We start from the raw sequence: 25,121 nt of genomic DNA, 5'->3' as shown, positions 1-25,121 counted from the left end.
AAATGCGTGCGGGTGGCCGCGTGCGTGTGGTCAAGGATAGTGATAGAAATGATCAAATATGATAGTCCAGCTAGCTAATTATCGAAATATTCTAACACATGGCCATGCGACCACATTTCCAATTCTATACATGGGTTTAAATCATCCTTAACTGCATCATCATAATTTGACACCTGAAAACGGTGTTAGCGTGGTTGCTGCATCACTGAAGGAATGACCTTTAAGTTTTAACCATTTAGACTATGGTGTTCTTGAAGTCGCATAGAAAATGGTACTGGGGCAGTCCGGTGCCTGTCACTGAACAGACAGTTGTGACGTCCATGGGGAGGAGAGCCTTTGAGCCAACATCTGTGTAGCCTACTTTCTGTTATTGTTTGGCAGCCAGTGTTAATGACAATTACTGCATTTTGTTTATGAAACGGCATTGGTATTTTAATAAAATGGTTCAAAACTCAATTAGACCAATGACCCTGCCAAATAGCTTGTGGTGAATTCTGCACTCCCACATTAGCGCACAATCCTCACATTAAAAATAAGATATCCAAATGTAACCTTTCAAACATTTGTGTGGACATCCGGGCAGAGGTATTAAGGGGGAGGCAGATAACATGCTATGAAACACTGGAGTGTTTGAATGGTCACTGAGGTGACAGAAAGGATTTACATAGGTTGTTGTTTTTTAATAGTGTTAAATTGCTTTAATTGGTTGTATTTCGACATTACTGTAACTGTAACGTTTAGCTATAAATGGTACATGATGTAAGAATACTTACAGAAAAAAACTGGGAAAATGTGCTTTGTGTAGAAACTGGTGTTTGTATGACATAGGTTCTGATGGATTCTCTTCTACAGGCTTAAAATAATATTTGAAATTAGCCTACTATTGGGCGATTGAATCTAAGTCTAAATGACAAATTAAGTAAATGAACACACTTATATTTAGCCTTTCGCCTGTTCTAGGGAATTACATTGTGGTAGCAGTGGAGCAGTGATTAATACATTTATTTGATTTTGACATTTGAGTGAAACCTATTGCAAGTTAAATGAGGTGTATACTCACTTGTGATTAATGCACTTAGAGTAAAGTACTGAGAGTGTTTCAAACACTGAGAATTGTAAGAGTTAAGCATAAATTGTATAAAATGTGTGAAACAACGGAGGTAATAGTTTTGATACTTTTAACCCCGAGTATAACCTGCCAGGCAGTTTTCCCCACATTCTTCTTACAAATCTCATTGATTACCTTGTTTAGTATCTCCCGTCTGGCAGACATTAAACACAAAAATTGAGCCTCACAGTTGGATCAGTTATCCTTGCTAATTAACCGTTTTATTGGTGAGACATTGTGTGTCGGTCGGTAAACCAAGAGTTTAACCTGAAAGCCAGTACTCGGGGCATAATAATTGATTTACTCCAGCAACAAGCATTTCAATTGGCTGAAAGGTGTGAGCCAATCATTTTGATTCATAAACACAGGCTGTGAGACATACTTGTGACATTCACTGTTCGCATGTCAACTGTATAAAGAATCTAAAAATGAACATTATGCTGTCGTCTTTTTCCCGACTGCGTGGAATAACCCATTTCATCAGGTAACAGAGTTCACGTATTCTCATGCGAGATAAAGCCAGAGGTTTTTGTTTACAACGCTACCATTAGCAAGATAGCTTAGCAGGACGTTAGCAGCGTGGCTAGTTAATCATGCAGGAAGCTGGCTGGTTTACCTGCTGATTGGATAATATATTTAGTTAGGTTATTCAATTATAGTTTAACCATAGCGAATCAAACCAATGTTCACATCAATATATGTACGACGGTATTGATTTACATCTTTACAATAAAGAGATTGACACTTTGTAATTCCTGTCCTCATTTCTAGACTTTAAATAGCCATTTAATCACATTGTGTATTTATAAAGGACTGAACAACATGTCATGTGAATAATCTTAATACGATCCTTAATATTGAAGGAGTGGGATCACATGTTGATGTGGTTTAGAATCAGAATCAGGAGTTTTAATACCATGTAGTATTTTACAGGTACGAGGAATATGCTATGGTGATTAAGTGCTAGACATAAACTTACAGTTGACATCAATATTTGATTTAAAAATATAGAAATATGGAATCAACAGATGCAAGTTATAAAATAATTGTAGAACTATATGTTAAAGAAAAACAAAACCGTGTGGCAGTTATTTACTTGTACATTACTCCGAATTTGTTTTGTCCAAGCATATTACAGGGGAAGAGGATTTAAAGATTTAAAGTAGTAGTTAAGATTTGTTTTCAGTCTTTACATACTTCATTTTTGGTTTCTCTGAAACCAAGGCATGACATCCATGCATGAGACTACTCCACACTAAGTAGCAGCACCATAAATGTATTTCAACTTGAGTGTAATCACGGCACTATCTTGGCATAATGTCGAGACAATAACATTTATTCATAACATCTGTGCTCTTCCAGCAGCATCCCTGCCAGAAACCTTGTGGTAACTGGCACTTCTCACCTTAGATTATTCAGCAACTGGATTGTGCCCAGGGCAGCTGCAGGAGCCCAGATTTCCAGATGTGGGCCACTTTCATTACAAGCTGAGGGTTCAGGAGTGTTCCAACAGCTTCCGTGGCAATACCAGCAGGTACGGACACGGAAAAGAGGCACAGAGTATCAGCCCAAGAACATCAAACGCAAGAGGACACACGGATGGATCAAGAGGATCAGCTCACAAGGCGGCATCGAGGTGATTCTACGGCGCATGTTGAAGGGACGGAAATCACTCTCACACTAAAAGTTCCTGTTGCAAAACTTGCGAGACTGAGGGGAAAAAAACATTGGCTCTGCAAAGAACTTGTGTATTGGTTAACTGGTGATAATGGGTGTGGGTTTGGGCATTGGTACTCCCATTGCATTAATAATGAATGGGAGAATGAAAACGGGCCGTCAACAAACAAGTTGCATATGCCTTGGGTAAATGAAAGCCTTCTAGTTTCACCCTATTTGTCATTCATAAAACTTTTGGTCATAAACATTAAATGTTAGTAGATTTATGGATTTTTTTTTTCTTTGCTTGTGTGAAATCATTTGGTTCAAAGACAATTTTTGTCTTTAAAAAACTGCGTCATCTTAGTTGTTCTCAAGTGAAAGTGCCAATTCTGGTTGACTTTTAAATAAAAACCATCCCTGCAGAATTAAATGTATTTGCATTTGTGATTGAAAACAAAAAAATCACTGCTTCCCAAAGGTAGTTTGTGTACAAAGGTTTTTTCTTTGTTCCCTCAAGAGACTAAATTTTGATCTCTTAGGGTTGACTGCAATCTACTATTTAGAGTTTCAGGTTTATTTAACTAAAAGCAGTAGGAAAAGAGTTTTAGGAGCTGGGGGGAAAGGATTAGGTCCTTGTGGTCATGCGTTTCATCAGGCAGGGTAGCCCAGAATACCACTAGCAACCAAGAAATTGTTGAAAATGATTGTGAAGTTGTAATGACTAAAAATAGAGAAAATGGAAACAGCATTCTCTTGGATTCTCACTTTCACAGCATTTGCCATTTTTGCAACTGTGTGCTAGTCATATAATAATGTACAGATAAACATCAGCTTTAGCTGAAACATTTGTACTAATTGTCATGAAGTGATTTTTAAAGTATTAACTGTTGGAAGTTCTAATATCCTATTACTAATGTTTGCATTGTATATGAACACTTAAAAACAGAAGACAGAAAAAATATACTTTAATAAACAGCCTGATTAGTAATTACTTATTACATTATTTATAGTTTAATGATAATAATTCAGAGTTTTAGAGTACGGATTGCTTTGCTGTTGTTCTTTATTATCTCAGTACTTTCACCGTCGCAGTAACAGCAGTTGAGAGATACATGTATACATAGTGTCCATGGAGAATGGCATACTGCAGAAGGTACTTGTGTTTTCATCTGAGCCTCATGCCACAACCCCCTTGTATTGGGAGATAGGTCTGTTTACATAATGACTTTCTAGCCAATAAGCACACTGCTGTTTAGGTCTCGTCACGCGTCGACCTCTTCTCAACCAATGAAGTACGCCCGCTGCTGAAAGGTATCCGCCCCCGAAAAGACGAACAACAAAAATGGAGTTGCGAACTAGTAGCAAGTTACCTTCCTAAGAACGTCCAGTTTCACTTTTTGTTTTTATTACCTTTACACGAGTGGAAGGTTGCTGTTGATACTGAATTTGAAGTGGTGTGATGCGACAATATCGAAGTCATACGTAGTTCATGTTTTATAGCAGTCGTAAGAAGCTGTCGAACGGGTAAACAAACCGGTATCTTAGCTACGACAAAGACATCAAGGCTAAGTGGCTAGCTAGCAGAAACAGTAGCTCGTTTTCACTCTCACGGTTCTTGGCTAACGTTAGCTAGTCAACGGACGAAGAGCTCTGACAGAAATGGAGAAGGTAGGTTCACTGCTGGTTCTTTGCTTTGTCGTTTTGGGATTAACCTGTAGGTGTTCGCTTATGTAGTTGGCTGCGACAGATACGTTGAGTAACGTTACGTTATGGCAAACGACGTCAATTGTCAATTAATACCACATTAGTGCTCGCTCATAATGAGGACTTTACTTTCGTTGGATCTGTTGGTACGGGGAGTGTTTTTGTTCATATTTTTCTGTTCTGTTAACAGGGAGATTTTCTGAAGGGACTTCCTGTCTACAACAAAAATAACTTCAGCAGGTTCCATGCAGACTCTGTATGTAAAGCATCAGTAAGTCATTTATTTATCTAAAAATGTTGTGAGTTCATGGTGTTGCATATGTCTTCATAATTCAAGAGATTATGTCACACGGTAGTACTACTATTTTTATTATCTGAGGTAAATCGAGGCAATTTGAAGATTAACATGGATCCCGATATTGTTTTAGAACCGTCGACCATCTGTGTATCTTCCAACCCGGGAATATCCATCAGAACAGAGTAAGTGCATGAACTTTTGAAAATGTTTACAGGGCAGGGGAACTACAGCTCATTTTCTGTTAAAATTGAATTAATGTAGTAGTTATGTAAGTGTACACCCCAAGCACTCATTTGCTTATTAACTGTCTTAGTTTCAGACTTACATTAGAGGAAATTGCCTCCAGATCACTGTTTATTAAGTTAATACTCTCTATAGTAACAGCTGATTTCAACTCCTTTTTTACTTTTCTGCACCTTTTAACGTTGTGTCTCATGATCTAATCAGTGTATGTGTTGTTTCTCCTCAGTCATAGTCACAGAGAAGACAAACATCCTATTGAGGTATCTTCATCAGCAGTGGGACAAAAAGGTAAAGGTTTGAAAAATAGCTAACGTAATGGAGGAGAAAGTTGTTTCTTGTTGTTTTATTAATGGCACTAGATGACCTCTGTTTTGTGGTTCATTGTGTGTTAAATGTGCTTCTTTCTTTCTTTCTTAGAATGCAGCTAAAAAGCGCGAGCAGGAACACGGAGAGGGAGAGAACACGGCCCCTCCACGGAAAATTGCCAGAATAGACAGTCGGGAGCTGAACGATGATTCGTAGATTTCTGTGCTATTGATGCACACACAGCAGAGACTGACCTTTACATACAAAATGCACACAGAGATACAGGATACATGGTTGCAAACTCACACCTTGAGACTGAAGCACACAAGGATTGATAACATTTCAGACTACAGCAGGCATGACATTAATCCCCCAAAACATCTGTCTTAATGTTTGTATTTACTTCAGATTTCCTCTAACCAAAAATGTTGTTTCCTCAGTTTATTTACTACTCTCATCTAGTATTTTCTTTACTTCCAAGACACCTCTGCCTCAGGTTTCAGTCTTCGTAGTTTGATAATAGCATAAATCTACCTCCTTATTCCTCCACCCCTCTGGTTTTCCCTTCACTTATCATCAGTTTTCTTTTAATTATGCAGGGCATAAAGTCATTGCTCCCCTGCTGTTATTTAAGGGTTTACTGCTGTAGTTGTTCATACCATCTCTGAGATAAGTGACATGCCATCTTTTGTAGCTCCTCCTCCATTAGGATGTTTTAGTTTTAAATTATGTAATGACAGTGTTCCCTAAACACTTTATTTTAGCCCAACCTTTGTGATTGCTGTCATTACAGTAACAGGAAGTAAAACTGCATTGTGTTTGTTGCTTAGAATTAATTGTCCATTCAGGGTTTGTTATGGACTGTTGCAGAAGAAGACACAAGTGCTGAAAGAAATTTTATGTTTTCTCCTGATGAATAATGATTTATTGCCTTAAATGGAAGTGAATGTGTTTTCACTATGTTTTAGAGTGTCCTTCGGTTTACATGTTGTTTCAGGGGAAGAGCAATGAATGGATATTAGCATGTCTTTTAAATAAGGACACATTCAAGCCAATAGAGTCATGCTACAGGAAGCAAACATTTTGTACAGTGCGACTTGCAGATTTTGTAGCCAGTTTGATGCTCAGTAGTATGACATCACCATTTTATAAGCAGTGCTTGTATCTTTGTAATCACAAGGTTAGCACAATATTTTATGGAATAGGTGACGACTGCAAGTACTTAGCTGTACTGACGTATAGGTGACTTGAAGAAACTGCTGTCAATCCTTGTTATAAATGTGCCATTCACATTTGTTTAAATAAGTTGATCATTTGAGTCGTATTGAGGGAATGTGTGTTTGGATCTACAAGCTTCTGACAGCAGGGTTAAATAGTCTGTGTTTGCTGCTCATAAAGTAAGTAAAGCTCATCACAAGGCTCCACAGCTCTTTTTGTATATTTTAATTGTTCTGACCCTTTTATCAGGTGACAATTTTTTCTTTCATAAACCAGCCATATAGTTATTTCATTTTGTTTAGCCAATTAGTTATTTTACGCTGGAAGGATTCAAGCCAGAGTTTGTTCAAAATAAACATAAGCATCTTACATAATTGGGTTTGCACCTTTAGAAATATCACATTGTGTGCATTTATAAAAAGTAATCAGCTGGAAATATTTTGCCAGATTTTCAATAATGTTTGGCACAATTGACAGTTAAGTCTATTTTATGTTTTTATATGTGTTCCAGATTAAACAGTATATGCTTGTTTATATCAGTCAAAATAAGTAGAACACACACTAAGTTTCCCAAGTATGGCTTTAAACCAGAGACATGCAGTGTTTTATTTAGTTAATTTTACTTCATAGAAGAGTGTGCTTATTCTACTTGTTTCATATGGTCTGTATTCCATCACATGATTAGGTTTTGGATGTTAGGTTGTGAAATGGTTTGCTTTGAGTTTATTGTATAAATGTATTGTCACTTTCAGATCTCACTCTTGTTCTACACATATGACTTGACATGCAGTAGGGGTTGTTACTCATATTTAACAGCCAGATTTTTCACCTCCTTCCATTAATTTAGGTTTTTCTGCAAATACTGCAGTTCTGTATTGTAATTGCCTTCTGGCAGAGATGTGTTTATACAACAGTGTATGTTCTGTTCTGAATTCTGAAGTCTCTATAATGTTCCTTAAAAATGTAGTTACATACCTATTTCCATGAAACCAACCTATCCAGCAAAATGGTCTACCACCCATTTCTATCTCTTTGCTATTAACAAACTCAGCCAGTGCGTTATCTGTTGATGGATGTTTTATTCAAGTGAGATTTATTTACATTATAGAAGTACATTCACTAATTTATGTAGTAAAATAATTCATAGAAAATCAAAGTTAAGAAAAATAGAATATTTGTTATGGTCACAGTGAATATAATCTGACCTATTGCAGAAGAATACAATGGCTTTGAAAGTGCTTCACAACTGAAAAGACACCATGGATACGTAACGCATGCACATGATGCAACATGCATTACAGGCATCAGAATGAGAAACAAACCTGGAGTGAGAAGCTGCTGTTAATGTCCTTTGACACAAGTGCTCGTTGATGATCAGCTGGTTTTTGGAAAAAAAGATCCTTCACATCAGTTACCTGCTCTGGTGCTGCTAAAAACCAGGCAGTCATGCAGTATTTTAACCTTCAGTTAAGGTTACTCAAGCCCCATTCAGGGAGTTACACTTACTGTACATATTTTACATGGAAGCTAGATATTCAAATGTTAATAGATACAGTATAATACTTTGTGCGAAGTAAGTTGCCTCAAGAGTGAAAGTCTAAACGCTCGTTGACCTTACGTGTGGTCTTTGTGACTAATGTGTTCTCCTACAGCACAGGTAGGAGATTACATTGGTACGGTTGAACATTTATTAACTCTTTGAGACAGAGTTTTCTAAATCGGTCAATTGTCTTGATTCTCCTTTATCTGACTCATTAGAGGGTAATTCCTCCAGCGAGGTGTTCAAGTCAGCCCTGTTGGGCTGAGCGTTAGTAATCTGGGTCGCTGGTTGTGTCCCATTCACACACACTACAGTCCCTTCTGATTTGCTGAAACTGAACAGCTTCCCAGGACTGAATGTCCTGTTGGGAGACTGTGACCTCTCCTGGCCACCAGAGGGAGCTGAGGAGGTCACTGTTGACCCTGGAGTTGCTCCAACTGCCACTGCTGGCTCTTTCTTCACCTCAGGCGACTTCAAGAACTTCAGAAATCCTGGGAGCTTTGCCTCACCTCCTGTTGGGGACTGGGCTGGGGAGCGTGAGGTGCCGGAGGAAAACTTCCCCTGGAGAGGGATGATCTGCTTTAGCTTCATGACATTGTTGTTTCCCAGCAGAGAGCTGGGTCTCTTTGGCTTGTCCCCTGGCTTGCCGCCTGGTGCTTTGTCATGGTGGTGCTGGTGCATGTGCTGGGTGTCTGCCTTGTGGTAGTCGCTCTCCTGGCGGGCCTCGGCCTGCAGCTCAGCCTGCCGCTGAAGCTCCCCCTCTTCACGTCGGCGTCTGAGCTGTTGTTGGAAGTGCTGCTGGGCCTGCTGCTCATGCTTCTAAACAAGGAGGCGTGTTAAAATGAAGACAGAGAAGAGGAGAGAGAAAGAGTCACAGAAAGAAAAAGAAAGACAATGAAACAGAAGGAGAGGAGAAAATCGATTAAGAAGAGTATAAATTAATGTGAGGTAGCAGTGAATACAGTGCACAGGACTAACAGATGAAACTTTCTTCAGGTCAGTGTTTAGTGGGAGTAACAGCCTGTGTGCCCTCCCTCATTTACAGCTTCATTGTCGAATAAGTTGTCATCCTATCCAGCAGTTAGTTCACACAAACAAGCTGTTAGGGACTTCACACCAAATATACTGACTTTTGCTAAAAGTGGTGCTTTTTTATCTCTTGACAAGACTTATCTGAGACACCATCAAGAGAAGTGCCACTGATGTGATACAACAACACAGACAAATGTAGCCAGACACACAATTATTTCTTATGGACAGTCAGAAAAGACTGCACACCAAGAGCCTAAGTGACACAAAGGGGTAAATATATAGAAATATGATGTAAATTGCACAAAGTGCAGCCAGCAGGCCGAAGGTCTTTCAAGCTATGATACAACTATACCTTGAAAGCTTCCCTTCGTCGGTACTCTAGCTTGGCCATCTCTTCTGCTACCCAGCCAGGGATATCAGGGATGGCAACATGGATGATGTACTTTAGGAGGATTGCAAAGTGCTGTAAACCACCAAGACCACAAAGGGACAGGCTCAACACACAGTTACATCAAGGCACAGTCACATTCTGTTTCTTGTTCTGTATTTTTTTTTTTCTACGGGTCGATTTTGAAGGTTTTACAGTCACAACAAAGAATAGCAGGCCATGCACATTTGTACTTCACTGGTAAGAGTAAAAAAGTGTCACTTGGGGAGTAAAGCCACATTTCTCTTAAAACTCTTCATGGACAAACCTTCAATTACCGTACACAGAACAGCGCATACCTCCAGTAAGACGATGGAGATGATGGTCATCTCAGGACTCAACCAGGGGAAAAGACGCTGGAGCTGCCCACACTGACCAATCAAATAACAGTTAACTATAATGGCTATCAAGCCCATGGCCTCCATTGCAGTCTGATGTTGAGAGAGAGTGAAACAGAGAGAGAGAGGGGGAGGTTTATAGGCTGATCTGATCAGATGCCCTCACTATGTACGATGTAGCCTGGAAGGCTTTTCTGACATTTTCCAAAACAAAACACACTGACCTGCCATTGTCCGATGTTCTCCACCCTCTGTCCAAAGGGTCTCTGCAGGCCGGTACAGAGCTTCAAGGCGTCGCTGCGGATCTCGATTATGTTGTTGATAAGAGCACACATGGCCGCCAGGGGAAACGCAGAGGAGAAGAGCACCACATAGCCAAACTGAATGAACATTTCTTGGTAGTCCTGGAGTGTGTCCTTTTGGCCGTCAAACACCATGAAACACTATTAGAATTTGTATGATGCAAGATAGTTTGTATAAAGAAAAGTAAAATGAGCATTTCTTTGCCCCATATCAAGAGTTTCACCTCGTACGTCTGCATGCAGCTCTCAATCTCAGCCTGGGTCAGAGTGACAGTTTTGGGTTCTTCTGGTGGATCAATCCAGGACTTCTTATTCTCTTCTCTTCTCCCCTCACCTACATTCTTTCTTCTCTGACAGAGAGAGTCAGATTCCTTTGGAGAGGACACAGTGGCATTCTCCTTGGTCTCCTGCTAAGGTAAACAGTGGACTATGATACTTTCTCTGGTAACAACTTAGACATCTTAAATTCTACAGCTGTAGAGTGGATAGCTTAATTTGATCAGTCAGAGTAGTATCTGGATGAATGAGATAAATCCCCACAAAAATAATATGACTTAATTCATAAAACTTCATGAAACTGCCATGCCATTGAACTGTTTTGGAGGGAGTTTAGTCAGAGTAGAAGAAGCCAAAACCACAAAGCTAAAATATCTACAAACAGAATGATATGTCATAATAACAAACAGACCACATACTTGAGCCAACGATTCACAATCACTGTCCTCGTCACAACTGTCAAAAATACTGGACCGATCCATCCCTTCCTCCACCATTGTGGGACTGTCCTCAAGGGAGCTGTCATACACCGTCTGTGTTTCTGTCGTGACATCCTGGTAGTCGACCTTCTCTGTGAAGCTGACTTTACGTTGCTTCAGACTGCTGTCATTCATGTCCCACTCCTCCTCTGTCAGCCTGAACCCGGCTTTCAGATCCCCTCTTCTCCTTGTCTCTGGGTTACCGTTAGCAGTGTGACTGACAGGGATCCCTCTGGGACCCAGGAAGGAATAGCCTGTCATTGAGGCTTGGGCCTTTCCCAGAGCCAGGCGGCCATACTTGAGCATGATGGCTTGGAGTAGCTCCCACAGCACCTTTGGGGTGAAGACACCCAGCTTGTTCTGCTCATAGAGATAAGGCTGGAGGACCTCTTTAATGTTCTGTAGGAACTGGCGGAAGATCAGTAGAGTGGCTAGCATCTGTGAGGAGTAGGATAACATCTGTTACTGGGCTGAATCTAAGAAGTGCAAAAGAGAAAACATGCACACACTCCAAAAGCCTGCAAATGACTACGAATTTTGAGAGGTCAATTATCACCATTGGTGGCCAATGTTCAGCGAGAGCTACAGTACATATTGTCAGAAGTCCAACATTTTGTCTTATTGTTTGTGATATAGAGTGCTGCAGGGAGGACATATTTTTGTAGGCCAACCACCCATAAGTTAGCATCCCTTCCCTCGACAATAGGATTTTTCCATTGGATTTTGGCATATTGTTGAAAATATGCTCTCTGACAAACTAAATTTTATTACTTAAGGGTATTTAGTACATAGTATTTAGGAGGATCTATTGACATGAGCCATTTCTATCTACATATAACACGAGTCCCCTTACATGGAAGTTGTTATGTTGCTCCACCATGTTTCTACAGTAGCCCAAAAGCACAAACAGCTCTACAGAATGTGTTTCGTCACTACGCTGAAAATGTACAAAGAAGAAGGAAGTAGTAGTGGTTAGGGGTGTGCCAATACATCGATACAGCAATATATCGACGGGGCGGCTGTGGCTCAGGAGGTAGAGCGGGTTGGCCGTTAATCGGAAGGTCGGCGGATCAATCCCTGGTTGCGTGTCGAAGTGTCCTTGGGCAAGATACTGAACCCCGAATTGCCCCTGGCAGCTATTCCGCCAGTGTGTGAGTGGTGAGTGTGAATGTTAGTTTCTGTTTGAGCACTTAGGCTCAGTGTGTGAATGTGTGTGACTAATGAATGCAGATGTAGTGTAAAAGCGCTTTGAGTGGTTGAAAAAAGACTAGAAAGGTGCTACAGAATTGTGCTGTTTTCTAACTGGTTGGATTTGCAACAAATAAATAGAGAACTTTTTCCTGGGTATTTTGTGATGTATCATTTTAGGATTGTCTAGCGATATATCGATTATCGCAGAATTGCTGTATCATCACATTATCGTATGTATCGTATCGTATCGTGAGGTACCCTGCAATTCCCACCCCTAGTAGTGGTAATAGTTTGTCATTTATTAGAAGTAAGAAGAGAAGTGAAATTTGGACAAATGGAGGCCCACACGTATTATTTAGCACAAGAGCAGACAGAGCGTGTTGGCCGTAGCCCTCCTACACGCTTGGAAAGGGAGGAGTGAGCGGTGACTAAACTGTTGTTTGCAATTCGCAACACTACCCACTAGATCCAACGAAAACTTACACACTGAACCTTTAAATATTTTGTTCAGCAAGACAATCTTCACAAATGGACACCACTTTTATGATTTATGCAGCTTAAATGCAATCGCCAGAAGTAAAAAGCTCACGTCAGGCTATAAACAAACTACACCACGGTCGCAAGACTTCAGTGTTGTCACCACTAAGCTTCTAAGCTTCTTCAAGACGAGGGAACCAGTTGTGCAAAAATACTAACTCATTTCCAGGTTCTAGGACTCATTCTTGCAGCACTCTATTGTCAACAGTTGTTACCTCCTTAAGTCGCTCCATGTCCTTGAGGTAGAAGCCGATATAGAAAAGGCTAAGGTAAGAATTGATGAATTCAAACTGTAAAACAACCATAGGAATGAAACATTACTGGAAGTCAATTAAGAATGATGAATTGTCTCTATTATGCCAAACAGACAAAGGAAACATGACTTACAAAAACCATTTTGATGATGAGATTATTCTCATAGGCACTCTGAAGTCTGTAGTTCTCTGAATGAAGAAAAAAAATGTAAGAGGGAGCATTTGTCAAAGGGCAGCTGAATGATAGTAAAAAGGTTTTACCTTCAACAACCTCATATGGTATCTCCTGAATGCAAAGGACAGGAACCTCAGAGCTTAAAAGTTTTCAGTACTCACGTAGCATAAAATAATTCTCATGCATACTAAGAGGGTGTCTATCCTAAATTACAACTATGGGCAAATACATTCTATTTTAATTTAATTTCTTATTAAACAATTCATCTATTATATATCACAAAGATATATAATAAATGACTTACCCATGTCATTAAGCCAGTATGCAATCTTCTTATACACTTCGTCACATACGGTTACAGTAAGGGCCAGAAGTATCTTAGGAATGAATCTTGTGATACCAGGTAGCTCCTGAATCTCCATCACCACCTCCTGCAAGGTGCATTAGAAGCATGATACATATTTAATATGTCCTATTCATTCACACCTACTCTCTCAAATCCCACAGCTATTTTTAAAAGGCTAATAAATTAATATAAACTGGCAAGTGGTATATTTGACTGGGCCTTATTTAACCTGTTTGTAAAAATGATAAAATTACACAATATCAGACTAAACTGGAGTTGTGGATCATGAAATAAACTATTAGCTCTTTCTGTGTTAATCGTGACGTTTCCAGTAAGGGGTTTAAAGTCCTTACAAGAAATTAATTAAACACTTCATCATCCCCATTTATTAGCCCCAGACTATTTACGCTCCTTTTTCTCTTCACTGGACTTGCATGCTGTGTTATCTGTTCAAACCTGCAGTTCCAGGCAGAGGAGCATAGCGAGGAAGACAAAACAGAGACAGAGGAGGCAGATGGGCAGGCTGACCAGCCATCTGAACAGAGCTCTCTTCCAGGGCGGGTAGTAGAACTCCTCACAGCCTGTTATGGGACTGCAGCGCTTCACTCCCTGCAGACACAGCAGAGCAATAAAAACAGCCTGAGAGAGTATTACAGACTTATTTTTCATGACTGCAATCATCTTGGATTGGAAATGTTTGTGAAGAATGTGCTTCATAGTAACTGCTTGCTTGATTGCATGTCCTATATTTGTTATACCAGGTTTTTGTAGAAAACGTCAAACAAATGAAACACCACTTCATCAACTGAACTGCAATTACCACATAAGTAATAACATCATCTTTTCATATCATTATGTCATATCATTAAGACTGGTGTTGGCCCACCTGAAGGACATTACAGGCCCCCTGCTGGAACCCCTGCAGTTTGCCTACAAGGCTAACAGGTCAGTGGATGAAGCAATCAACTTTGGACTGAATTACATCCTGCAACACCTCGACTCTCCAGGGACATATGCAAGGATCCTGTTCGTGGACTTCAGCTCGGCGTTCAACACCATCATCCCGGACATCCTCAGCACCAAACTCACCCAGCTCACTGTGCTAGCTTCCACTTGTCAGTGGATCACAAACTTCCTGACTGACAGGAATAAGCAGGTGAGACTGGGAAAAATCACATCCAGCACCCGGACTATTAGCACTGACGCCCCCTAGGGGTGCGTGCTCTCCCCGCTGCTCTTCTCCCTCTACACCAATGACTGCACCTCAGGAGACCCATCTGTCAAACTCCTGAAGTTTGATGATGAACGGTCATTGGTCTGATCCAGGACAGTGATGAGTCGGCCTACAGATGGGAGGTTGATCAGCTGGCCAGAACAACCTGGAGTTTAACACGCTCAAAACTGTGGAGATGACCGTAAACTTCAGAAGGAGTCCCCCCATCCCCATACTCAATCCCTGTGTCTGCTGTGGAATCCTTCAGGTTTCTGGGATCCACTATATCCCAGGACCTAAAGTGGGAGCCCAACACTGACTCCATCATCAAGAAGGCCCAGCAGAGGATGTACTTCCTGCGCCAGCTCAGGAAGCTCAACCTGCATAAGGGGCTGCTGATCCACTTCTACACAGCCATCATCCAGTCTGTTCTCTGCACATGCATCACTGTGTGGTTTGGATCTGCCACCAAAAAGGACAGGAGCAGACTACAACGGACAGTCAGGACTGCAGAAAAAATCCTTGGTGCCAACCTGCCCTCCAATGAGGACTTCTTCATTTACAGAGTCAGGAAACATCACTGCAGATCCATCTCACCCTGGACACAACCTGTTCCAGCTTCTCCCCTCTGGTAGGCGCTACAGAGCACTGTCAAAACCAACAGACTCAGGAACAGTTTCTTCCCACAAGCCATCACTCTGATGAACAGCTGACTCTGCCTCACAGTGTCAGGAACAATTCCTGTGCAATAACCCAGTAACTCTGTCTCTAATCGGCCACCTCTTTACTGGCTACCAATTATTATTTATTTATCATTCTTCAGAGCTGTTCACACCTGAATATAATACTTATTTATTCCAGCATTCTTTGCACTCATCACATTGTGTACATGTATGCTTGTATGTGTATGTGTACCTGCATATCACATCCACCTCCGACATGTACACAGTAACAATAATGCTAATAATAATTTACTCCTGCATCCTTTGCACTCTGCTCATTGCCCTATTGTCTCAATCTGTTTGTTTTGTTTATAGTGTGTATATATGTGTTTTCTATACTGTAGCCTGTGTTTGATTTTATTGCTGTATTATTGTGTTATTGTATAAGTAAGCACATCGTGAGCATTGTACAATCCAGAGCCAAATACCTTGTATGTGTACACATACCTCGCAATAAAGCTGATTCTGATGTCCTGTTATTCAGAGTAACCACACTGCTGTTGCCAGAAGTGCATCCTCAAAAGCTTTGCCGCCCAACGTGGGGCTCGAACCCACGACCCTGAGATTAAGAGTCTCATGCTCTACCGACTGAGCTAGCCAGGCACATCCTCACCCTCCCCCACGTGCCTTTTCAAGCAGGTCACCCACAAAACTTCCATTCATTCTATACCACAGGAGATGGGGTGGGGGTGGGGGAGTGGCTACCTGCCCCACTTTTGTCTGAGAGCACGTGGCGTCTTTAGACACACTCCTCTTGTAAACATAATGATCACATTTCCTGGTATTGTGTGCCAATCCCGTAGAGCTACGCAAGAGCTCGCTGATAAACCACTCAACCGGACTGATACTGCGACCTGAGCATAGTGATACTGGTGTACTGAAATAACAGAATTTACTTTCTGTAATGTTGCTGCATGAAACTTTTTGACTATTAGCAAGTGACTGTGATCATTTGATAGTCGATCTGAGCAGCTTTTTCCTCCATACATGCTCAAACTTCAGTAACAATCCTCACCCTGAACTGGGGTCTGGGCTCCTCCAAGGACTCGGCGGGGGTGTCCAGGGTGCCCCACCTGTAGGCCAGCTCCGCCTCTCGCCTCTTCCAGCGCTCCAGAAACAACGTGGCCCACACAACATTGAAGAGGGCAAAAACCACACAGCAGATATCCTGACTGGTCTGTGAACGAGCATGAGAGAATGAAAACTTATATTACCTTTAAATGTATGATTATGCCACGCACAATTCATTAATTAATTTGTGTCAGTGCGCTGCTTCAGCTTGCTGTCAACGTCTCTTTTTTACAAAACACACACAGGAAATAATATAAAATGTATGAGGTCAGAAATGGACATAAACACCTCAGTAAATTCCTGACACTCCTGGCATAGAAATAAAACTAATATGTGGATGAAAGGAAAAAGAAATCAGCGTCAGTACACATACATTGTGACAGTTAAAGGGGGGTTCTCCATAATATCCCAAGTGGTTAAAAAAGTCAGATCTTGTATAACAAATCTTGTTATAGAATAGGTTTCAAGTACCTGGTCAGCCTCTGCGAGTATCCAGAGCAGAAAGCCAATGACAGCAGGGTAAAGCATGGAGTTAGTGTAGAAACCCAGCCAGGCAAAATACATGCCGATCTTCACTCCGAAGTAGTCACAGATATCATCTATAAAGCAGATGAAGTTGTAAACAAGCTAATATTGAGCCTTTGGGAAGAATCATAATTTCTCAATCACTTACATTACCAACAAGCTCATACTATCTTATAGTATAAACTAATGTGACATTAACAGCCAGGCCTGCTGTGTACTGTCCTGCCAAATTTTCTTCAATAATAATTTCCTACCCAGGGGCTGCCTTTCACACACAGCCTGGACCCAGGATGTCATCAGCTGGTTGAGGATCCTCTGCTCATGGAGAGGAAACATTTGATGGATCACCCCCCGAGCTACCAGCTCTGGAACTAAAGAGGAGACATCATGAAACTCATACATGGTTTCTAAGGTAACATTTCAACACTAAGCAATGCACAAGGTATGTGGAACAGTATTGAAAAAGTTCAATCATAATAAAATGGCAGCATACTGATTGGCTGTCCCTCCAGGAAGTGAATGTTGTGAAGCACCTCCCCCTGTTTGGCTCGCAGATTGTCCAGCCAATACTTTATAATGCTCTGACGCTCCTGAAAACCATCACAGTTATGAGGAGAAAAACAATCATAACTATTAGACATATCATTTTAATTCCTGAAATTTAAATAAATACACAGATCTTTAATAACACACTCAGTTTGTAGCAAGTGTCATTATGCATATTACATATCACATGGCCCACAGTTTTGAGCTCTAACCTGTGAGGTAAAAAAGCAGAGCTCGCTCTCTATGTTCTCATAGATGTTGTCTTCCTCGCAGGAAAAGCGCCGCATACCGCCACCAAATTGTGGTTTGACGGCCTTGTGCATGCCCATCTGCTCTGCTCCCCGCAGTAAGCTGCGTGTGAGGAGAGCACAGGCTAAATGAACAGCAGGATTAAACCTAATGGAGCACAAACACCGTGTACAGGCTGGACTGCAGATGTCTGATAGATAGTAGTAAGCACACAACTAACGTGTGCTTAAAGGAATAGTTCCATATTTTGGGAGATACACACATATACTTTGGTTTTTTTTATGAATTAAACTAATTAGATTCAACTTGTTAATGAGTTAGATGGTAGATGTTTTTTTTTTTATATTTGAACAGAGCCAGGCTAGCTTTTCCCCCCTTCTTCCAGTCTTTATGCTAAGCTACGCTAATGGACCCCTGGCTCTAACTTCATGGTAAATGCACAGACATGAGAGTGGTATCGGTTTTCTCATGTACGCCTAACTCCTGGAAAGTAAGTAAATAAGTGTATCTCCCCAAATGTCGGCCTATTCCTTTATTTTCAATAGGCTAAAAATTAGAGACATTCATAACAAAAAAATTAAAAACAAACTTAATCACTCTATGTATTACCTTTATGATGCTGTGGTGCAGAAATCTTCATACACATGCATATACACATGCATACAAACACATACGTGCTAATTTGCCTTACTTTGAAATTACATTTCTTTTCTTTTTTTACTGTCTTTTGCAAAATCTAATAGAGATTTCCAACTTTAGGTTTGGGAACCCTGGACTTCATTTTAGCAATTTTGCTGTACCCTCTGTATATGCAGTTAAATAATGAAGTAAAATGTTACCAATAACCTATAGGAATAACATTTAAATCACCCTACCTAACCATTATTCTAACTCCAGGAAAAAGCACCAGTGCTCAGTGGCCACTTGGAAAAGTTTAAACTAAGACCACACATGCATGCATGCACGCACACACACAGTGTGAATGTGAGTTTCGGGGTCTTACTTCTCAAATGTTGTCGTGATGAAGAAGGCGTGTGTCTGGGTGTGTTTATGCTGCCGAACCTGAATGCTGACTTGTGGGATTCCAACACGAATCTGATTCAGGAGCCACAGCAGAGTGTGGTCATCTATTGCATCTGTAAGGGAGAACGTGTGGTAGCATGCTTTCCATCATTTATAGACAACTGCATTTTCATCAACAGTGAATATGTTCATCATAATACATATTTTGAAACAACAGTTTATTTTATCTACATTCACTTTAATTACTCACACATTTGCAGGCATGTTTGCTAGATGCAGGAAATGATCAGATTACTGCTGTATAAAGAGAAGCTGGACCAAATCCAATTCACCGTCCTGACAGAAGGCCTAAGAAGCAGTGCTGTGTTGACTGTAATAGGCCACTCTAATTAAATCTTAACTCGTATTTATTCCAATCTGATTCCAGCTGTTTCAGCCAACTGTACGCAGCACATTGTGTCTCAATTAAGCTATTAATTGTGTGCCTTTTGTATCATTACCATTGACTCCATATCATAAGAACAGCTGAAAACAATAAACATGAAATTGGAAATCACTGAGACTTTGGATCCATCCAGCATGCACAAAGACTAAATTCATAATCATGACTAATTTACATTACATATGTAGGTCATGCTTTGATTACCAATTACAGTAAAACAATTTAATTTGGGATTATTTCACCTTGCCCCACTTTTGTCCACGAGATAGATGTATTAAACACAGCAGGACTAGTCAGACTCTAGCAACACCACCAAATTTGACTTTGACCTTAACAGCCATCTAAAAAAGCAATGCCCTTCACGTTCAAATTGTGGTAGCTATTATGGCGGTTTTGGAGAAAATCCATTTTTGAAGGTTGGAGTCCTTGTTGATGCTTGCACAACAAACACTTTTACTGCAGTTGATCAATTCTACATTTGTTTCAGTTAACACTGTATGTATGACACAACATATACTATTGAGCTATTTTGTAAAATGTGCATCTCTATAACAGAGGAAGGCCTCAAAAAGATAATGTATGCCAAACATAGTATATGTGTCCCCAAAGAGCAACAGCAGTCCCCCCCTGAGGATAAAGCCCAATGAAGTGTTCATCCGTCCAATTCACATTTTTCTACCCACAACTGCAGCTTCCTTAAAATACTGCAGGAAGGACTAGTCTGTAGATACAAGTACACTAAATGGATGAGATCTAATTGTCCTCAGAGACCATTCTAAGTCCTGAGTGGCTGGCTGATCACCAAAAACATTTAATGAGGATCCACTGTTCTCTCTACAGTGAGGGATTCATCACAGGACGAACAAGGAGGACAGGCCGGAGCCTTCAGTACCTGGGAATGTCATCAGGATATCACAGTTTTCGGTGGGCACCATCTTGAGCCAGGACTTGCGAGACATAATGTAGTGTCTGGCCTGCAGAAGGCGCTTCCCGAACAATTTATCTAAAAGGAAAAAGGGGGCAGCAGGGCGAGAAGGTAAGAGTGAATCAAATTGGGTAAAATACAGTTTAAAATGACTGAGAAAGAGGGCTAGGCAGAGTGCAGGGGGCAGATGGTGATATTTTGACGGGTTAGTCATTAGTATCACCCTGACACTCATCACTGATGTTATTTCTCCACCATATTTTTCCATAATTTCCTATTTTTTTGCTCTGTCATGGAGAATTGGGGGAAAGACAAAATGACATAAATGAAATTGTGCAGACACGTTGACTGTGCTGCACTGGTCATATGACTATGAGCCAACGTTTTGAGCTGTGAACAAATAGATGATATGTAAACTGAATGGTGTGTAAATAGCCATTAGCAAACTAACTTTTCAAGACTGTCTCTTAAAAATAGATGTAGGTATAGCAGCAGGCCTTCCCAGCGGTGTTGTCCCGCTTGCACTTATTCACAATGCAGTGTATGCTCTGAAGTCATCTTTTTTTTTTTCTTTCACATGTTGGTTAACACTCAAAAGTGAAAGTGATACTCTCAAGTAACATTCTCAGTCTCACGACTCACGCAATAGTGAGTAACTGACTGATCTCTTTATTGTTCACTGAACCGCACTGGGACACTCTCACAGGACGTGTCTGTGATAAGCATTTCACATTCTGCAGCCCAAATGAAATATAACGTCACCTACTATGAGCACTTTTATCCCTCTTATGGGGAGCAGTGAGTGCTGCTGTCACCTCACTGTTATAGATGTTTTTGAACACGCCCACTCAGTAACTGTAAGAAACAGTATACTGTACCTATGACACACTGCTCATTAAGGCCACCAGACATGTCTGACATGCAAATCTCTCGGCCAAGCAGTGGCAATTTATCCATTCGGAAAAACATTACCATGAATGATAAGATGATTGAATATCAGTCTGCAGTAGAGCTTGTATAGATTTACAAACTAGAATATACTATAGACATTTTTTACTCTTCTTTTTGTGTAAACAGTTGCGGTAAGTGATATAGACTTTGAGGCTTCCTAACCTCGACTAGGTAATAAATTGACAGTAATTGTTTATTGTCTACAATTGTAATTGGATCGTGGTATTTTTTGTTTTTGAAATATCATCATCATTCGTGATTTTGTTGTCAAACGTAATGATACAAAGCTATTTATAAGTCAGACCTCTTCCGGAATGACCTCTGAAATACAGTCGAACTTGGTGAGCCATATAGCTTGACATGTAATTTGCCATTAATAAGCATAACAATATAGACAGATCTTGGATATAGATAGGCTATATACATATATTTCACTCAGTCATGCTTGGTTAGAGCTCAAGTTAGTAAAACTCATGTCATAACCTTAAATAAATGTCTATAACCTGACAAGTGCTGCAACAACCGACCTAAATCACCCAATCTAAAGCACTGATCTTTACAAAAACTAAGACAATTATTGTTATACTGCATATTTTTAGGTCATACCAATCAACATAGTACATTCCACTTCACTTCCTGTCTCAAAGTTGGCAGAAACACACTGGGTTAATCAAAGGCCCACAACTGTTTCAGAAAGTTAGGACTCAAAATACATTTTCATAAACAATTCAAAGAGAATAACCATTTCTTTTTTTCCACATCTGTTTCTCAGTCACAGATTTGGCAGCTGGGGCAGTGAGTTTGGTGCCTTTCCCAGCATGTAATGGAGAAAATGCAGGTAGGCAGCCTGGATATGGTTCAGGCCATAAAGTCACATCAGACAGACTGCCACATTCAGACCTGCATGTGGTTACGCTGTCTAGTTCACCAGTGCATCAATGCACCACCACTTCATGATCAGATGCACCTTCATATTCTACAGCTCAGCTAAACGAACAACACCAAGCCTATAGTCACACTAATATTGGTGAAACAGATGTAGAAGATATTTCAAGATTACTTCAGGCTGTGAAATCGCTCACTTCTAGTTAATAATGTTCTTAGATGGTAAATTATCAAAGCAATAACTGCAGTCACAGTCCAGCTGTATATGACCATATACAGATGACCAGGTCTTGGCCTGAGTCACTCCTCCTCGCAAGAGATGCTGAATGGGCATAAAACTCAACAATTCAGGGTACCCTGAGATGGACAGGGGCTCCAGGAAGGAAGGTTATAAAATATCACATTTTCGCTTCTGCTTATTAATCCTCATCTTGCAGTTCCACAACTAACCATAGCACCAATCGCTTGCTCACCACTACAGTTATCTCCAGTATAATCCTCAAGTCTCCAACACCTGAGACAAAACGGACACACCTGACATCGGAGCCTGCAACACAATCTTTACTCTCTTCAAAGTATAGTGTAGCACAGCCCGTCGGGATATGTACCTCCGCTGCATACGACTCCTGCATGCACCTGTGGACCACTAAAAGCCGGACTCTTCCCGGGCCTGTGTGAATCGGAATGCGCACTATGTACCGTTAGCGGGAATGGGGAAGACGCACCTAAATCAAAACCCAAACACAATCGATTGACCCCTTCAGTCTCCCGTGACTCATACAGTGAGGTGAAGTGTGTCAAGCATCGGTGACTGCACCATATTGCCCATGAACAGTAGCCGAATCCCCATCCTTTTTTTTCTCCAAATAAACACAAATCCTTCCTCTGATCTCCACTGTACGCACGCAGAACACATAACAGTATTTTTACAGGGTTTTCTGTGACTTACCGAGCACTCCGGACGGCGTTGAGGACGTTGGCTGCTGCTGGTGGTTTTTGGTCCTGTCCTGCTGTTCGCTTGGCACCGTCCTGTCCATCCTCTCCCCTGCCCCGTCGCTCTCGTCGACGTCTGCGGTGTTGCTGCTGCTGCTACTGTTTACAGTAGCGTCGGTGTCAGATGCTCCGGTGTCCGTCGCTTGCATGGTGGTGTGCACAAATACTCCAGGTGGTGGTGGGGCTGGGAGGACTAGACTCTGTTTTTATTGCATGGTCGTTGCATGTAAAGGGAAAGCCCTAGTGTATCAGATAGATGAGGAGGAGGAGGAGGTGGTGGTGTTGGTGGAGGAGGAGGAACATGATCATGGCATCTACACGCGCACTAGTCGTGACTGGTGGTGACGACAGAGTTTGGGAAACACCACGCAGGCTGCTGCAGGTCTATAAACACTGGCATAGGTGTCTTCGCTGCACATATGCTCCGTATTTGTATAGCGCCTTTCTAGTCTTTTCGACCACTCAAAGTGCTTTTACACTACATCTGCATTCACCAGTCACACACATTCATACACTGAGCCTAAGTGCTCAAACGGAAACTAACATTCACACTCACTCATACACATGGTTCTATCAGCCGTGCCTTGGATGTACTGAAGACATATCTGCCATCACTGCACTATGTTCCACAGTGACTTTTCATATTTAGATATTTTCTGTTTGTCGACTAAGTTAGGCCTGTTCGAAATGTCACTATACCTGTATGGCTCTAAATGTATGCCACTAAAATGGTTTAATGCATCTTTTAGAACGGTTCATATAGACCTATTGCTTTTCATATTAAATATTACACAGTGTCCAATGTTGCTGGGCCAGATTAACCTGGTGAGCCCATGTAGTCTAATGTTAAAGGCCCCCATGCTGTTTGTTTAGTTAGTATACACAGTTAGTTTGACATATTTAGGGAAATACAATTTCTTACTGAGAGTTAAATTGATACCAGTCACATGTATGTTAAATATTGAGATGCAGATGGCACTATGGTTAGCTTAGTTTAGCACTAAGATTGGAAACCGGAGGAAACAGCTGGCGTGGCTCTGTCTAAGAGTAGTTCAACCAGCACCTCTAATGCTCATTTTGTTACGCTAACTTGTTTGTGTAATCAGGTACAAAAACTAAACTGTAAACACGAAAGGTGAGGATGCCAGGCAACAAGCGGAAACTCCAGGAAGTCACTGCGCCACCTATAGATTTGTTTTCATATAGTCTAACCACCATTAAAACCACAAGTTGATGTTTTGACACTTCAGTCTGTGTACAGTGATACTAATATAACAATATAACATGTTAAGTAAGCTTTAACTCTAATTTAACTCTAACATATTTCTCAAAATCTCAAACTGTATATTTACTTGAAAAACAGTTACTAATATACCTCAGTGGTGCAAATTCTCCTACAAATGTACAACTTATTAAAACCAACTGACATGCTGTGAACATGGGCTTTTTGGGTCACTGGGGCAGTTGACTGCTTTGCATGGTTGGTAATCCAGCAGCAGAATTCATAGAATAACCCTTGTTATATCCATATTTACCATACCTCATACGCCCTGAGAGGTACAAAGCCACGCTCCCAGGAGCTGTTTACTTTCTTTTTTCTAAGAACAGAAGACAAAGACTTATGTAAATATTCTGCATAGGCTAAGGCAATCATAGATTGTATAAGCAGGCAACATGTTAAGTGATGCCTAAATTAATTTCTCTGTCAACATTCCCAATAAACATGTTCATGTCAGCCCGCCCTTTGCCACAACGGAATCTTAAAAACATTTGAAAGGTAAACAGCTTGGAGAATTTAATGAAAATGTAATTATAATACCAAATGGTACAGTATTTATGTGTGCATGTCTCATTTTTCACCAACAACATGAATAAAAACTGTTGTGTGGATATGTTTTGCCCAACAAGGTCAGAGAAAAACTAATTTGATTTCTTGGGATCAATTATTCATCCACAACTTCTGCTGGGCCCATCACACAAAAGGATTTTCTGTCAGCCTGTCACAGATTCCCATCATCATGTCAACACATGGGCAAATTCTTCCTCAGCTCTGCCTGTTGGAGAGGGTGTTTTGTGAATGTAACACCTCATATGATTATGGTACAGTGAGGAAAATAAGTATTTGAACACCCTGCTATTTTGC

At 40.8% G+C, this 25,121-nt stretch overlaps 3 protein-coding genes and 1 non-coding gene across 6 annotated transcripts; 2 read left to right on the top strand and 2 right to left on the bottom strand.

The window, feature by feature from the left end:
* Positions 1-1,457: 1,457 nt before the first annotated feature.
* mrpl34 (mitochondrial ribosomal protein L34) lies at positions 1,458-3,197 on the top strand. Of its 2 annotated transcripts, none has more exons than XM_046052146.1 (2): positions 1,458-1,592; positions 2,474-3,197. In XM_046052146.1, exons 1-2 carry the CDS (start codon positions 1,537-1,539, stop codon positions 2,790-2,792), a joined length of 375 nt encoding a protein of 124 aa, XP_045908102.1. In that variant the 5' UTR covers positions 1,458-1,536; the 3' UTR covers positions 2,793-3,197. The 2 variants fall into 2 exon arrangements, with proteins under 2 accessions (XP_045908102.1, XP_045908101.1); XM_046052145.1 differs by having other exon boundaries at positions 2,471-3,197.
* An 873-nt stretch (positions 3,198-4,070) lies between these two features.
* On the top strand, positions 4,071-7,287 carry LOC123971903 (DET1- and DDB1-associated protein 1-like). Its single transcript, XM_046050968.1, has 5 exons — positions 4,071-4,435; positions 4,662-4,742; positions 4,900-4,951; positions 5,239-5,300; positions 5,430-7,287. Exons 1-5 carry the CDS (start codon positions 4,427-4,429, stop codon positions 5,532-5,534), a joined length of 309 nt encoding a protein of 102 aa, XP_045906924.1. The 5' UTR covers positions 4,071-4,426; the 3' UTR covers positions 5,535-7,287.
* Positions 7,288-7,598: 311 nt separating this feature from the next.
* On the bottom strand, positions 7,599-23,191 carry ano8a (anoctamin 8a). 2 transcript variants are annotated; one of them, XM_046050965.1, is made up of 18 exons: positions 22,935-23,191; positions 20,117-20,227; positions 18,763-18,895; positions 17,723-17,861; positions 17,458-17,554; positions 17,219-17,335; positions 16,911-17,038; positions 16,384-16,545; positions 13,890-14,042; positions 13,392-13,518; positions 13,046-13,101; positions 12,874-12,948; positions 10,871-11,368; positions 10,400-10,585; positions 10,098-10,289; positions 9,835-9,966; positions 9,461-9,571; positions 7,599-8,895 (listed from the first exon to the last, which is right to left on the bottom strand). In XM_046050965.1, the coding sequence occupies exons 1-18, from the start codon at positions 23,125-23,127 to the stop codon at positions 8,227-8,229; spliced, it is 3,279 nt and encodes a 1,092-aa protein (XP_045906921.1). In that variant the 5' UTR covers positions 23,128-23,191; the 3' UTR covers positions 7,599-8,226. The 2 variants fall into 2 exon arrangements, with proteins under 2 accessions (XP_045906921.1, XP_045906922.1); XM_046050966.1 differs by having other exon boundaries at positions 10,400-10,582.
* trnak-cuu lies at positions 15,899-15,971 on the bottom strand. The gene has a single exon. It is a non-coding gene; the product is annotated as a tRNA-Lys (tRNA).
* Positions 23,192-25,121: the final 1,930 nt, after the last annotated feature.

This window comes from Micropterus dolomieu, linkage group LG06 (assembly GCF_021292245.1).
Source record: "Micropterus dolomieu isolate WLL.071019.BEF.003 ecotype Adirondacks linkage group LG06, ASM2129224v1, whole genome shotgun sequence".
NCBI lineage: Eukaryota > Metazoa > Chordata > Actinopteri > Centrarchiformes > Centrarchidae > Micropterus > Micropterus dolomieu.
Note: the sequence above shows the minus strand (reverse complement) of the source record. Positions and strands in the feature narration are given on the sequence as shown.